The sequence below is a fragment of the Aulonocara stuartgranti genome, assembly GCF_965226115.1.
Source record: "Aulonocara stuartgranti genome assembly, chromosome: 6".
Lineage (NCBI taxonomy): Eukaryota > Metazoa > Chordata > Actinopteri > Cichliformes > Cichlidae > Aulonocara > Aulonocara stuartgranti.
Window position 1 is genome coordinate 32,944,514 of NC_138944.1, and position 14,922 is coordinate 32,959,435.

A 14,922-nucleotide genomic window follows, 5' to 3' on the forward strand; every position below is an offset into this window, starting at 1 on the left:
TCTGAATCCTTTATCATCTGCAACCGAAAATAGTTGTGGATGGTGATGACGCGACGAATCCGACGAATCCTACTTCCGGGTCTAAACGCTCCTGTGTTCAATATGACACAATGCTGTGTTCCTGGTTGTTTTAACCAATCTGGCTCAAAACAACAGTCTAATCTGTCATTTTACCGGTTTCCTTGTGAAAAGAGAGAGAAGAGGAAGTGGCTGAAGTTGATAAGGTATGTTACAACTCGTAAGTGAATGAATAAATTTGTAAGATAAGAGCTAGTGGGCTCTTACTTTAGTTAGCTAATATAGCTAGTGATGAACAATTAAAACCTGCTACTAAAAGACAAACTGGCTTTTACGAGTAATTGTACTTATATAGGCAATGGATTTTATTGTGTGTTTTTTTTAATACAAAGACGTTGTTGCATTTTTGAAGTCATTTTTATTTCTCCAAGCAAAGATTGAGAGCTAAGGGTCACTTCGCTATATATATGAACCTTAGTTACCTTTCGACCCTCAGAGGAATAAAAATTACGTCCAAAAAGCGATGTCTATGTAAGAAAATACATTACAATCCCCAGCCTATGTGCCAGTTAATTACCAAAATAAAGACCTAACCAACAAATAGCAAGCAAAGGTTGCCAGTACTTACCTTTCTGATAAGCTTAAAAGCAAATTAGTACAATAATGTGTAAGAAAAGCATCTGGACTTCTTTAAGTTTTAAGTTTCTTGAAGCTTCTCTCATCTGGATGAAAGAAGCTTCTCTCTGTTATTTATCTCTATTTTTTTTTTCTATTAATCATAACTAATGGAGGGCTAGCGTATGATCTGAAATTTCTCTCTGCCTTTTTAAACACTTCCACAGACGTGAAAACTTCACCCCAAACTGCAACTCAAGAGTCTGCAGTTGGCACTTCCCTCAAGGAAAAGCTGCGGGGCCAACAAGATTTGCATGGAACGACGGGAAGTCTTTTCAGTTCCCAGATGACCACAACCCTGTTAGAAAAAAGAGCAGGTCCCAGCTATTGGTGAAAATCAGAGTGAAAGATCAGATGAGCTACATCATTCCAACAATGCAGATACACAGACAGCTACTGCAAGTTCCACAAGTTCTTCCCAAAGTCTTCTGGTGCTAGAGATTCAGAATGACATGCTAAGAATAGAGAATGAAAAACTTAAAAAACAAGTAGAGAAGCAGACTTTCTCATTCAGTCAAATATCTGACAATCCTGAAAGGGTCCAGTACTATACTGGATTGCCCAATGCTGCTTCTGTCCTGTTTTTAGAAGCGCTTCTTTCCAGATTTGATCTTAACTATCATTCTGATTGGACTGTCCAAATGATGCCCCTAATTGACCAGTTATTTCTAACCCTGATCAAGCTCAAACTTAATTTTATTCATGAAGACCTTTCAACAAGGTTTAACTGCAGCAGAGGCACAGTAACTAATATTTTTACAACAATTGTTAGTGCACTGTATGACATTTTGTATGTTGGCATGCTGGAAAACAACATTCCCTCAAGAGCCAAGAATCAAACATCGCTGCCAGATTGCTTCCAACCATTTCCTAACTGCAGGATTGTGCTTGACTGCACGGAAGTTTCTGTTTGTAACACAGAGAGACTTGACACACAAAGTCATTTGTACAGCCAGTACAAAGGACGGACCACACTAAAGGCTCTAATTGGTGTGGCTCCTAATTAGGGCTGGGCGATATATCAAAAATTTATCGTTACCGAAATTTATGACTCTCATCGACGTCATTTTGCCCATGTCGGTAAATTCGGTATTTTAAAAAAAAGAAAAGGCATGTGCAGGTCGGCGATGTTCATGTCCCTTTAAAACGCTGTGCTACGTTACAGACTTGACGGGGTGGAGTCACATGACTCTACTACCTGTTATGCTGGGCAGACACTGTGCGATTTTTTCAGTCGCGCGATTCAGCTCCTGCTCAAACTGTACGATTGACTCGCAGGGGTTAGAAGTTCATAGGTCACGATGCAGGGTCTCACACTATACGGCCCGATGCTCTGATGCGACCTGAGTGCTCACACTGTGTGTCCATAAAATGAAGGTTATAACAGAAATTCTGTCGCTCGCTCTCCCTCTCTGTCTTTCACTCACACAGACACGCACACCACCACCATCAACTTTACTAAATTGCTAATGAAAAACATTGATCAAGCAGCTGTGATTGAGCAGCAGTGTAGATCCAACTATTTTCACAGTTGTTGTGGTCGCGATCATTTTGTGATGCCACATCGAAAAGCCTCGGATGAGCTTTCCAAAGTTCTACAAGTTGTGCCTCCGTCGCTTGTGTCCAGATCACACGCTGCACTGTCGTGTTGCGTCGTCTTTTTCGCTGACATTTGTGTTTGCGCGTGCGCAGTGTGACAAACTGCGGTGACACCCTCACGACGGTCGTGAATCCTCGCGACCAAGCGATTGATGATTGGGAGCTCGTCGTGAGGTGTCAATCGCTTCTCGTTACCCCACGTATACTATACGATGCATGACGCACGATGAAGGCCAAAATCGTGCCGCTCGCCAAAACGGTCGCACGACTCAAAAATCGGCTCAAAATGGGCCAAAAATCGCACAGTGTAAGCCCAGCATAACAAGACGAGACACGGGTGAACAAATGGAGGACGATTTAAATGTTGAAGCAGCAGCGACGGAGGTAGAGCTGGTGGAGGAGGAAGAGGAGACGCTTGTTAACAAAAAAAATGCATCATCAATCGTTTGGCAACATTTTGGATTCAACAAGGATGATATTGATCAAACAATTGTTAAATGTAAACTCTGCAAAAAGACTGTTGCGTCAAGTCAAGGTAACACAACCAACCTCTTCCACCACCTGCAGCACAAGTTTTTGTTTAAGAGTTTATAGTTTTCACTAGTCACATGGCAGTGCTTAGTATTTATTATAGTTTTTTCTGTGTTCAATTGACATTTGTGTTTGTGACATTATTTGTTTACAGGTTATAGTACCTCAAGGCCTTAGCAGAGATAGGCCTTTGTCCATGATGGCATTACATTTGCACAATCATTGTTTACTTTGTGAATAGCCAATGTGAAACATATTTATTATTAAACTATTTTGTTTACAAGGGATACACATTTTTTAGAGAGCATGGTTACATATTGTATCCTACACTTTTTATTTTGTTCAGTTAATAAATCTTAACCACTAAAAGTACTTACTACTATTGTCTTCATTTATTTTCAGTGACATTTTACAGTCCTTTAAAGTGGTAATAATATAATTGCAATGAATAGGTCTAGGGGGAATAATATTATCAAAATAACTGGAGGAACTATGCTGCCTGCCACAGCCCCATCAAATGAAAAAAAAAAAAGTTTGGTTTTTTTGGCACTTGGGGTGGTTATCGTCCATTTATCGTTATCGAGGTTAACTGCTCAATTTATCGTGATATTGATTTTAGGCCATATCGCCCAGCCCTACTCCTAATGGTGTAATAACCTTTGTAAGCAACTTGTACGGTGGAAGTGCCTCAGATAAGGCCATAACAGCTGACTGTGGAGTACTGCAACATCTACAACCAGGTGATATGGTCATTGCAGATAAGGGCTTCACAATTCGGGACATCCTACCAGAAGGGGTCTCACTGAATATTCCGTCCTTCCTCACCAACGGACAATTCACACAGGAGGAAGTGAACAACAACAGGAAGATTTCCTGTGCAAGAATACATGTAGAGCGTTCCATTCAAAGACTGAAAGTTTTCTCAATTTTGCATCACATCCCATATCAGTTAAAAAAAAAATATTAATAAGATCTTGAAAGCATGTGTGTGTCTTACAAATTTACAAACACCTATTCTCCGTGAAATTGAATAAATTATACCTGTGAGAGTTCAGAGGTAAAAGTACATTGTGTCATTTTCTAACTACTTGTGGACCAGAAAACACAACTGTTGAATAAGTTTACTTTTATTATTTATAACTCCTAAGTGTTCTGGATTGTTTTGTGTGTATACTCAGGATGTTACAACATAAAAACAACTTAGTTGCATAGTTTCAAATTGAGAATGGTCTCATTTGTGATTCGTATAATGTTTTACTGTTTTTATCAATGGCTTGTTACATTTTTCATTCCATTCCAGCTTCCTGATTACTGCCTAGTTTTCTTGCTATGCATTTTCAATTAAAATGAAGAATACCAGATACATGTGTTACTCTTTATTTTCAGGAACAGTTTGTCCAAAACATTTTATTTTTTCAAATCTAAAATTAATATAATTTAAAAATTTATCTGAATATATTTACAAAGTTACAATGACAAAAAATGTACAATTTCCAAATATTTACAAATAGTTTTAAAATTAACTATAAACATTTGGACTGATAAATTACTCATGCTGATATGAATTCAAAGCTGCGATAAAATATGGGGTAAAAAAAACTTCCCGGTAGAACGTTTCCAATGCTTCAATGTTAACAGCCCAAGTTTGTTCTCTATCCACATGCAAGATGAAAAAGTCACATGGAGTCCAAACAATAAAGTGACAGCTTTTCGCCCCTGTGAGATAGAGGTTGCCCTGGATCTGATGCCAGTAGTTGTGATTCTTTTTTAATACCAGGAAACCACTTGCCTCATCCAGCTGTAGGAAAAAGTCCTTACTTTCAGCCTCCAATACAGTTTTGGCTCTGGCTGACCATGGGCATTTCACCTCAATGATGCACTCATTAGAGACAGTCCCATCTGGAGAACCACCAAGCAGGCCACTGTTAGATAAAAACAGTCCCCTCTCCTTGATAGCTGCACCAGTACAGTCAGTGTACAACTGCTTGGCCTTTGGCTCATGAAGGATCCCCCAATCACATGCCTTTGGGGATGAAAATACAACTTAGTCATAAAGGAATTCTTAGATGCACAGACCCTTTTTACTAACAACTTACTTTAGATCCTTCTGTCAGGTTGTACTGTCCAAGCAGAGTCTTAAATAAGGAAGGGGGGTATGAGCGCTGCTGGACTGCACTCAGGACCAAACCGAAGTTGCTGGCTGTGATTCTCTTCTTGCGATATGCTGACCTTTTATAAAGAAACACAAAATAAGAGACACAGTTAACTAAAATTTCCTACTTAACACTTAACAGAATTAATTTCAAAGCACTTTCTTACCACAATGCATTCTTCGTTTGCCCAACTGTTGCTTCCTCGATCTGTTTATTCTCTTCGTCAGACACAGCCAGTGATGCCAAGAGATAACGAGCCTTGTCTTCTGCTTGGGGAAATCCCAGGTTCCTCAGCACTTCATCAAATGTCTTGGCTGGTTTAGCCTAGATTTAAAGCAAAAGGATTTTAAAGGTTTTAATGGAACCAAGCAATTTTGACCACAGAATAGACAAAGTCAGGTACAGAGTATATAAAATACATGTAAAAAATAAAGTGGGGACAGTGGAAGCAAACAGTCTGCTGTATGTAGTTTATAAGAGTTTACATACATGTACAATTTATACCACATGTTAAAGTAAATATCAAAGTACCTGGGAGCATTCAGGACTCAAAATCCAGCCCATCCCAGTAAAACGTTGCAATTTCGATAGGGATGCCACTGCCCATTCCTTGTCCTCCTGGGAGACAGGTCTTTCGATTCCAGCTGAAAAAAAAATGCTTTTAGTAATCTGAATAAATAATAATTATAGCATATAAAACACAATGCTTTTTAAAAAGTTAAGAAAATAATTATTATAATTAATTCAAAGAGCAAATTTTAAATAAATAACTGACCTTGTGTTGTTGAGGGTGTCATCACAGACACTCTCTTGGCAGTAATTTCTTCTGCTTTGCATGATTTTACCCTCTTCCACACACATTCCACGTCAGTGCGAGACACATTCTTCTCCACCCAAATCAACAATGCCGCCATATGATGGCACTTATCATTGCCAATCGGGCACTCACAGGAGCTGAACCTGACTGACTGACCCTCAACATGCACCTACATTGAAAGAAAGTTAATGCTTACCCTAAACATTCTAACAAACACTTGCAGCGCTGCTCTGTGTACTGGTACTAGGTTAACTAGGCTAATATAACTGGTACTAGGCTAACATTACTAACTCTCCAAAACCTCCATGTTATGTAGATTTTCATCTTCGTTTACTTCCACTGTTATAGCATTGCTGTACGTGTGTGTGCTTTATGAAATACATCAGAATACAGAATATCTCATGTTTAATCGTCGGCTAGCTAGCTTACTCCTAGCTCACCTCAACATTGTAAATCTTCTTTTTCATGGATGCCTGGACACTTCCCTTTATAATTCTGCCTGGGAGAACAGTTACACTGACCACTTTACTAGAGTTGAAGGAATTAAGACCCTTTTTAACCCTAATTGGTACTTTGCTAAAGAAGGAGGTAATCGTGAACCAAGTCACTGGCTCCGCCATCGTTGTTTCTTGAGGAGCACTTAGACCCGGAAATACCAGCAACGTCATCTGACTGAACAACCGGATACCTTTCTAATGTGACGTTGTTGTCCCTGGCTCTCTTTCTCTCTCTCTCCCTCTGGCTCTGTTCCTGTGCTACTGAGTGTAACTACCGCCCCTCCCCCCTCTGCCCAGCGTAAAGCACAAGGCTCCCGTGCAGAGTGAAGCGGGAAAAAAGTGCAAGAGAGAGAGAGAGAGAGGGCGAGAGAAAGAAAAAAAAAAACCCACGTGACGGCTCGCGATAAGGATCCGGCTCGCGTCGTTCACGTCAAAGAGCCGGCTGTAAGAGCTATTTCGTTCGCGAACGACCCATCACTACTTCCAACATAAATGAAGACAGAAAACTACACAGCAGTGACGTTTGTAGGGTTACTGAAGTTTGGCTAGCTGGTATATAATGATGTGCTACGTGACCGCTAGCGACACAGCTATGTTAGCATAATATAAACAAGCTAACTTTTTTTCCACTCAATAAAAGTTAACATGAGTGTTCTCGGTGGTCAGGAACAAATGTAATCGCATGGCAGGATGCTGTAAAAGGACCAAACTTCAGCCAGGAGAACAACTGAGATAATCCATCCACAATACGAGGTTAGTCATTCATATACTGCTGCATGGGCTGGGCTGTAGTTACATCCTAAGGTTTTAAAAACTGAGCTTAAATAAATACTTAGCGGTAATAAAGGCCGAGGGAGGTCAACAGTGATCACTGACTGTTTTAGGAGATTTTTGAGATTAAATAGAAGAAAATACATAACATTAAATATGTTAACAACACAAAAGCCATATTAAACGCAGACTACTTTAGGCCCGGAAGTAGGATTCGTCACGTCATCACTTAACGACCGGATAGCAGCTCTTGTATATCCGTCGCGTGGATGCAGTCTTGTCTCATCAGTGGTTGGGAGTGAAATTCTCACCATCATGTAGGCACCAGTTTGGTAATGAAGTGTGTCGTGGCCTTGAGCAAAGCTTAGTTAGAGTTTATGAAGACTGAAAAACAACTACAACTTTGTACAAGAAAGTTACAAATACATATCAATAGTACAGAGAGGTTAGAGGAGGTGAAACACACATTTTCCATCACATTTGTCATTCCCCTTCATCAAGACCAGGTATTTAAGGAGCAGCTGTGGCAGCAGTTCTCTTCCTGATCATTGTCTCCTCTACAGCATTAACTCATGCACACATCCCTGTGGTGATGATCACTTTGTGAGTCTGACACAGAAAGCAAATAAGTTATTTTGTCCTGAGTTAATGCCCCTTAAAACTGACCTATTTCAGACTTACAGTTCAATACTATTCAATATAGCAAATCTTCAACTGGACAGTGTTAAATAAAATTATTTCCTTTTAAACTTGAAGCTTTGAACATATTTCTTTTTGCATTGGGACAGAAATTAATATGAAAAAGGCTCTTTTCAAATTTGTTTGGGTGAATGGAAAATATTTTTTGTGGTATCGTAAAAAAATATCCATCCATCCATCTTCATCCGCTTTATCCGGGGCCGGGTCGCGGGGGCAGCAGCCTAAGCAAAGAGGCCCAGATCTCCCTCTCCCCAGCCACCTCCTCCAGCTTATCCGGGGGAATACCAAGGCGTTCCCAGGCCAGCCAAGAGATATAATCTCTCCAGCGTGTCCTGGGTCTGCCCCGGGGCCTCCTCCCGGTGGGACATGCCTGGAACACCTCACCCAGGAGGCGCCCAGGGGGCATCCTTGTCAGATGCCCGAACCACCTCAGCTGGCTCCTTTCAATGTGGAGCAGCAGCTGCTCTACTCTGAGCCCTTCCCGGATGGCCGAACTTCTCACCCTATCTCGAAGGGAGAGGCCAGCCACCCTTCGGAGGAAGCTCATTTCTGCCGCTTGTATCTGCGATCTCGTTCTTTCGGTCACTACCCACAGCTCGTGGCCATAGGTGAGGGTAGGGACGTAGATCGACCGGTAAATTGAGAGCTTCGCTTTTACACTCAGCTCCCTCTTCACCACGACGGACCGGTGCAGCGTCCGCATTACTGCAGCTGCAGCCCCAATCCGTCTGTCGATCTCCAGCTCCCTTCTCCCATCACTCGAGAACAAGACCCCGAGATACTTGAACTCCTCCACTTGGGGCAGGAACTCATCCCCGACCCGGAGTGGGCACTCCACCCTTTTCCGGCTGAGAACCATGGCCTCAGATTTGGAGGTGCTGATCCTCATTCCCGCTGCTTCACACTCGGCTGCGAACCGTTCCAGTGCGAGCTGGAGGCCCTCACCCGATGAAGCCAACAGAACCACATCATCTGCAAAAATCAGAGATGAGATTCTGAGGCCACCAAAGCGAAAGCCCTCCGCCACTTGGCTGCGCCTAGAAATCCTGTCCATAAAAATTATGAACAGAACCGGAGACAAAGGGCAGCCCTGGCGGAGCCCATCACCCACCGGGAACGAGTCCGACTTATTGCCGGCAATGCGAACCAAGCTCTTGCAACGGTTATATAGGGATCGAATGGCCCGTAGCAATGGGCCAGACACCCCATATTCCCGCAACACCTCCCACAGGACACCCCGAGGGACACGGTCGAAGGCCTTCTCCAAGTCCACAAAACACATGTAGACTGGTTGGGCAAACTCCCATGCACCCTCAAGTATCCTGGAGAGGATAAAGAGCTGGTCCAGTGTTCCGCGACCAGGACGAAAACCGCATTGTTCCTCCTGTATCCGAGGTTCGACTAACGGACGAACTCTCCTTTCCAGCACCCTGGCATAGACTTTCCCAGGGAGGCTGAGGAGTGTGATCCCCCTGTAGTTGGAACACACCCTCCGGTCCCCCTTCTTAAAGATGGGGACCACCACCCCGGTCTGCCAGTCCACAGTTACTGCCCCTGATCTCCACGCAACATTGCAGAGGCGTGTCAACCAGGACAGCCCTACAACGTCCAGAGCCTTCAGGAACTCGGGGCGGACCTCATCAACACCAGGGGCTCTGCCACCAAGGAGTTGTTTAACTGCCTCAGTGACCTCGCCCCCGGAAATTGGCGGGTCATTCCCCTCATCCCCAGACTCTGCTTCCTCCTCGGAAGACGTGTCAGTGGGATTAAGGAGGTCCTCGAAGTATTCCTTCCACCGCCTGACAATTTTCTCAGTCGACGTCAGCAGCGCTCCGCCAGCACTATACACAGTGCAGGTAGAGCACCGCTTTCCCCTCCTGAGACGTCTGACGGTTTGCCAGAATCTCTTCGAGGCAGTCCGAAAGTCTTTTTCCATGGCCTCTCCGAACTCCTCCCACACCCGAGTTTTTGCTTCAGCCACTGCCCGAGCCGCATTCCGCTTGGCCTGTCGATACCTGTTGGCTGCCTCCGGAGAGGCTAACCAAGGCTAACCAAGCCCGATAGGACTCCTTCTTCAGCCTGGTGGCTCCCTTCACCTCTGGTGTCCACCATTTGGTTCGTAAAAAAATATTTGTTATATAAATATATTGGTATGGAAAAACATTTATTATTCATAGATACAGATACATAGATACAAGCTTATGTTATTCATAGATAGAATGAGTGTGATAAAGGACATAGTGTGTTGTTACACTGGTAATGCCAGGAGAGGCAGTATCGGTTCTGTAAGAAAGTGGAAGAAGAGAGTGTCCTGCAGGAGGCAGTGAACAGACACTGATGTTATGAACATGTGGCTAAGAGAAGGTTCAGTAAACAAGTAGCAGCAATATTCCTGTGTGAGGCTCAGTCATTTCATTTTTATTTTTTGAAGATGCAACATCCTAAAGGTATATATAGAAAACATGTTGATCCTGAAGCATTTATTGAAGCTTCTGAGCTATTTGTGTAATCTTCTCCTGAAGTTCTCAGGTAGATTTGGCCTTTCGATTGGGAATTTACCATCTTGTACAAAGTTAAAGACTTTTATTTAAGTTTGGTAGAATTCTATTTCAAAGAAAAGCAAGACTCTCTGCTAAGTTGATGAAATCACATTTTGCATTCTAAGTGGATGACATCACACTCCATTTGCACTCCCTGACATGACACTCCAGATCAAAGGATCAAAGGGAAATTGAGCAATAACATTAAGTAGGACATCAGCGTGCTCTCAGTATGTCTCAGAACTGTGCAACTGTATAGGAACACACCACGAGCCAACCTTTAGTCAAAGATTTGACACGTTAAGTGTATGCAACAAACCCAAACCCCGATCGAATAGAGAAAATATCATTCGACATTGTAAGACAAAAGACAAGAAAAATGCAACATATGCAGCAAAACCTTGATCCCCAGGAAGGGACCTCATCGGCCGCTGTTCACCCTAAGCAGCAAAACCCAAACCCAAGAGGGAAAAACAAGACACCAAATGAGGGGACTCCATCTGATGCTGCCAAACCAAAGGGTGCAAACAAGAAGAAGATGCAGAAAAATGCAAACCCAAACCCCAGAGCCAGAAACCCTGGACCCAATCGAGGGCCTGTGCCACATCAGCCCAATGCCCACTTTAAACCCAATAATGGGCCTGGGCAACATTGGCAAAATCCACAGTTTTTGCCAAAACGAGGGCCTGTGCCACATCAGCCCAATGCCCACTTTAAACCCAATAATGGGCCTGGGCAACATTGGCAAAATCCACAGTTTTTGCCAAAACGAGGGCCTGTGCCACATCAGCCCCATCCCTGACCATAAAACCACCTGGGCCACCTCAGCCACAGCCTCACTTAACACCAAATGATGGCAGTCGTCCATACAATGAGACTGATGAACTGGGTGCGCTGAGATTCCACCTGCAGGAGGCTCAGCACATGTGCAAAACCAATCTTTATAAAATGACAGCTGCAAACCACAAAGCTGCTGCAGCTAAAACTCAGAATGATTGGGTTCACCTGCAGCTACAGTGCTGTAGCCAAAACGCTCAAAAAACCATCCTTGAGCTCCAAAAACAGCTGGAAGAGGCTCGTAGAAAGACACCCGAGGAGAACTTCACCCCTGAGGAGAGTGAGACTCCTGTTGAAGACAGCAACACAGCTGCAGAGCTGAGTGTGGACGCTTCAACACAAACTGCAGAAGTTCCACACACAGACTCTACAGATGTAAAAACTGTTCGAGAAGCTGAGTTGGAGGTCCAGTGCAAAAAACAGCAAGAAGAGATCGAACAACTCCGTGAGCAGCTCCTCAAAACTCAAAAGAATCTTGAAGAGGAAGTTGCAAAGCGCAAAGATCAGGAACAAAGAGTCAACTGTGAGCTCACTGAGCTGAAAGACAAACTCAGCACCAGTGAGGCTCTTTGTGAAAAAAATGATTTGAAGGCGCAAAACTTAAAAGAAAAGCTGGAGAAAACCAAAGCTTCCCACCAGGAAATCGTGGAGCAAAACCTGGAGAACACAACAATCCCCAACCAACTCGGGCAAACAGAGGAAGAAAAGATCACACTTCAGAAGTTTTTGCTGTCTCTGCAAGAGACAATAAAAAAGCAAGAAGACCAGTCCAACGTTGCCAATCCTGAAAATTCTCCAGCCCAAAACGAGACACTCCAGGAGAAACAGCCAGAAAAAGAGGAGGCCAGCGCTACCAAACCAGAAAGTCCAGAGGCCCGAGATGACCAAGTGCCAAAAGAAAAACCAAAAAAGAAAAAGAAGCGCAACTGGTTTTGGAGACTATTCACTTAAGTGCCTTCCACTCCGTCTCCTATAAAATCACAGTAATATACAACTAAATATTATCAGTCACTTCCAGTGCCAAAACACCCATTTAAAAGCATATTTGCTTTAATATTTAGTTGTGTATAACTTTGTCATCGGTCGCGGCAGATGGCCACCCCTCCCTGAGCCTGGTTCTGCCGGAGGTTTCTACCTTTTGAAAGGTAGTTTTTCCTCCCCACTGTCGCCAAGTGCTTGCTCATAGGGGATTGTTGGGTTTTTTCTTTAGTTCAGTTCAATTCAGTTCATTTGTATGTAAATACTGTTGGATTTAATTGAACTGAATTAAAGAAGATTTTTAGGAGACGGCGTAATCACTGAGTGAACCAGGGTATTATAACATCTTACCCATGAAAAACTACCATCAACCAATCAAATAAACAATTGGATTTAACAAAACATCTGAAGTGTGAACATTTTGTCTCATTTAAAACATGTGAAAATGTCCAATTATAACAACCTAACAGCAGAAATAAAAACGTTTACATCCTGGTTGAAAACATTGTTCTGTGAATGATATCCACTGTGTCTGTGCTGTTGATGCCTTTTGAAAAAAAAAGTCTAAAGTATTGTAGTTGAGTACAGCTCCAGGTTTTGTACAGAGCACTATCCATTTGCTGTAACTTTACTCTGCTATCTCATCAATAATGAATTTGATCATCATCTGTTCCCTGAATGCAATTGACACCCTCTTCTCAACGAGAAGCCTGGGCTCGGGTGGGCCTGAGTGTCCTGGAGGTACTTTCCCTGCCGGATACACGGGTGGCCAGGTCGTGTGCCTGGCGGGACTGTTGAAAAGTTATTAGCTACATTTGCAAAGCCCTTTATTAAAATATGCTCTCATGACATTCTTGTTTGTCGGACGGTGGTCAGAGCTATCAGTGGCTGATGAGTGGGACATGATATGTGACCTCTCGGGACACTGGGGAGGGAGCCCGAGTTAGTGTCTTGGGTTGAGAGATACTGACCTCAATAAACAGCTTGAGGATCTGCGGCTGTATGGTCTGGACACTCAGGTGAGGAGAGGAGCTGAGCTGGAGACATCTGACAGAGGCCCTGGTTCAGAAGATCTTAAACTCACAGTTTGAAGTGAAGACAGAGCTGAGTGTAAAAGCAAAGATCTCAATTTACTGTCTGAGCTACGTCCTTATCTTCACCTATGGTCATAAGCTTGATTTAAAGATTGAAAGAATGAGATCACGGATACAAGCAGCAGAAATAAACTTCCCCTGTCAATCTTTTCTGTTCTGCGAGAGCAGACATTTTTTATATATAACTGTGCTTTAAAGAATATGATTGTTTCCTTGCATGACAAATGGAGATGAGTTCTCTGTCACAAATGGTGTGGTCACCTGCAGGTTGAAGGTCATTGCAACTCCAACCCACATCCACTGCTACTGTACTTAAAAGAAGTTAGGACAACATTAAAGACTTTGTTCAGGTAATTGCATTTGGATCACCTAAATCATGCCTGGACTGACAAACAAATCGTCCTTATAGATGTTACAACATGCCAAGCTTCTGTTGTTGAATGCAGCAACCAGCAATGACACTGGACTGTCATTCCTACCGGAGAATTGTAGTCTGATTGCATTACCAGAAAGTAACCATTTCAAACATTGAGGACAGCTATCCGGTTGTTCAGTCTGACGTCACTAGCCGTGTCTGGACCTAAACTCCGCTGCAGGTCCATATATCAAACGATCACTATGGCATTACTGAGAGTTGAAAAACTGTCTAAAGTCTTTCATCTTTAATAAAATGATCAGCGTTCTGCTCTACCAGGTGTAACAATTGAGTTTAACATCCAGGCATCCATGAAAACGGAATTTATGACATTTAACGGGGTTAAAAGTTAGCAGGGAGTTAGCTCGCTAGCTTCTATCTAAATACAATATAGCATGTCCTGACTGCGGGGTTTTGGAAACAAATTAAAACGTACAGCTCTGTTATCACTTCCAGCATAAATGAAGACAGAAAACTAAACAGCAGTGAAACTTGTAGGGTTACTGAAGTTGGGCTAGCTTGTATATAATGATGTGCTACGTGACCGCTAGCGACACAGCTATGTTAGCATAATATAAACAAGCTAACTTTTTTTTCACTCAATAAAAGTTAACGTGAGTGTTCTCGGTGGTCAGGAACAAATGTAATCGCATGGCAGGATGCTGTAAAAGGACCAAACTTCAGCCAGGAGAACAACTGAGATAATCCATCCACAATACGAGGTTAGTCATTCATATACTGCTGCATGGGCTGGGCTGTAGTTACATCCTAAGGTTTTAAAAACTGATCTTAAATAAATGATTAGCGGTAATAAAAGCCGAGGGATGTCAACAGTGATCACTGACTGTTTTAGGAGCTTTTTGAGATCAAATAGAAGAAAATACAAAACATTAAACATGTTAACAACACAAAAGCCATATTAAACGCAGACTACTTTAGGCCCGGAAGTAGGATTCGTCACGTCATCACTGAACTAGTACCTTGTACTTGGATAGTACTAGTACCTTGGAATATCACAGGCAAATGGCAACCATGAAGAGGCCGCTTGGCAAGCTGCAACCACCAAACACCTGCAGAGAGTAAGGCGACTTCTGAGGAGTCAGCCAAATGGGGTGGACAAGATCCAGGGCAAAATCTACACCCTGCTGTTCGTCAGATACCCTGCTGGGACAAGAAGTTGGCCAAAGGAAGCAATAAAGCCACTGACCTTATCATGCATAGAGGGTTTCAAAGCAATAAACAGCCAAGTTTATAAGGGTGCAGGCTGACTGAGATTAACTGAAACAACAACAAAGCAG

The 14,922-nt window shown here is 42.9% G+C and overlaps 1 protein-coding gene and 1 long non-coding RNA gene across 2 annotated transcripts; one reads left to right on the forward strand and one right to left on the reverse strand.

Annotated features, from left to right (window-relative positions):
* Window positions 1–56: 56 nt before the first annotated feature.
* Window positions 57–3,461, forward strand: LOC309707887. Its single transcript, XR_014277113.1, has 2 exons — window positions 57–224; window positions 861–3,461. It is a non-coding gene; the product is annotated as an uncharacterized lncRNA (long non-coding RNA).
* An 845-nt stretch (window positions 3,462–4,306) lies between these two features.
* LOC309707883 (uncharacterized protein) lies at window positions 4,307–6,624 on the reverse strand. Its single transcript, XM_082535450.1, has 5 exons — window positions 5,752–6,624; window positions 5,508–5,620; window positions 5,143–5,300; window positions 4,920–5,052; window positions 4,307–4,846 (listed from the first exon to the last, which is right to left on the reverse strand). Exons 1-5 carry the CDS (start codon window positions 5,888–5,890, stop codon window positions 4,370–4,372), a joined length of 1,020 nt encoding a protein of 339 aa, XP_082391576.1. The 5' UTR covers window positions 5,891–6,624; the 3' UTR covers window positions 4,307–4,369.
* Between the last annotated feature and the right edge of the window lie 8,298 nt (window positions 6,625–14,922).

Excerpts from the sequence above, each read along its gene's own strand:
- LOC309707883 (XM_082535450.1), bottom strand. The coding sequence starts at position 5,890 with ATGGCGGCATTGTTGATTTGGGTGGAGAAGAATGTGTCTCGCACTGAC. Across the intron at positions 5,621-5,751 it reads GACACCCTCAACAACACAAG|CTGGAATCGAAAGACCTGTC; the intron begins GTCAGTTATTTA and ends TTTTTTTTTCAG. Across the intron at positions 5,301-5,507 it reads TGAGTCCTGAATGCTCCCAG|GCTAAACCAGCCAAGACATT; the intron begins GTACTTTGATAT and ends CTTTAAATCTAG.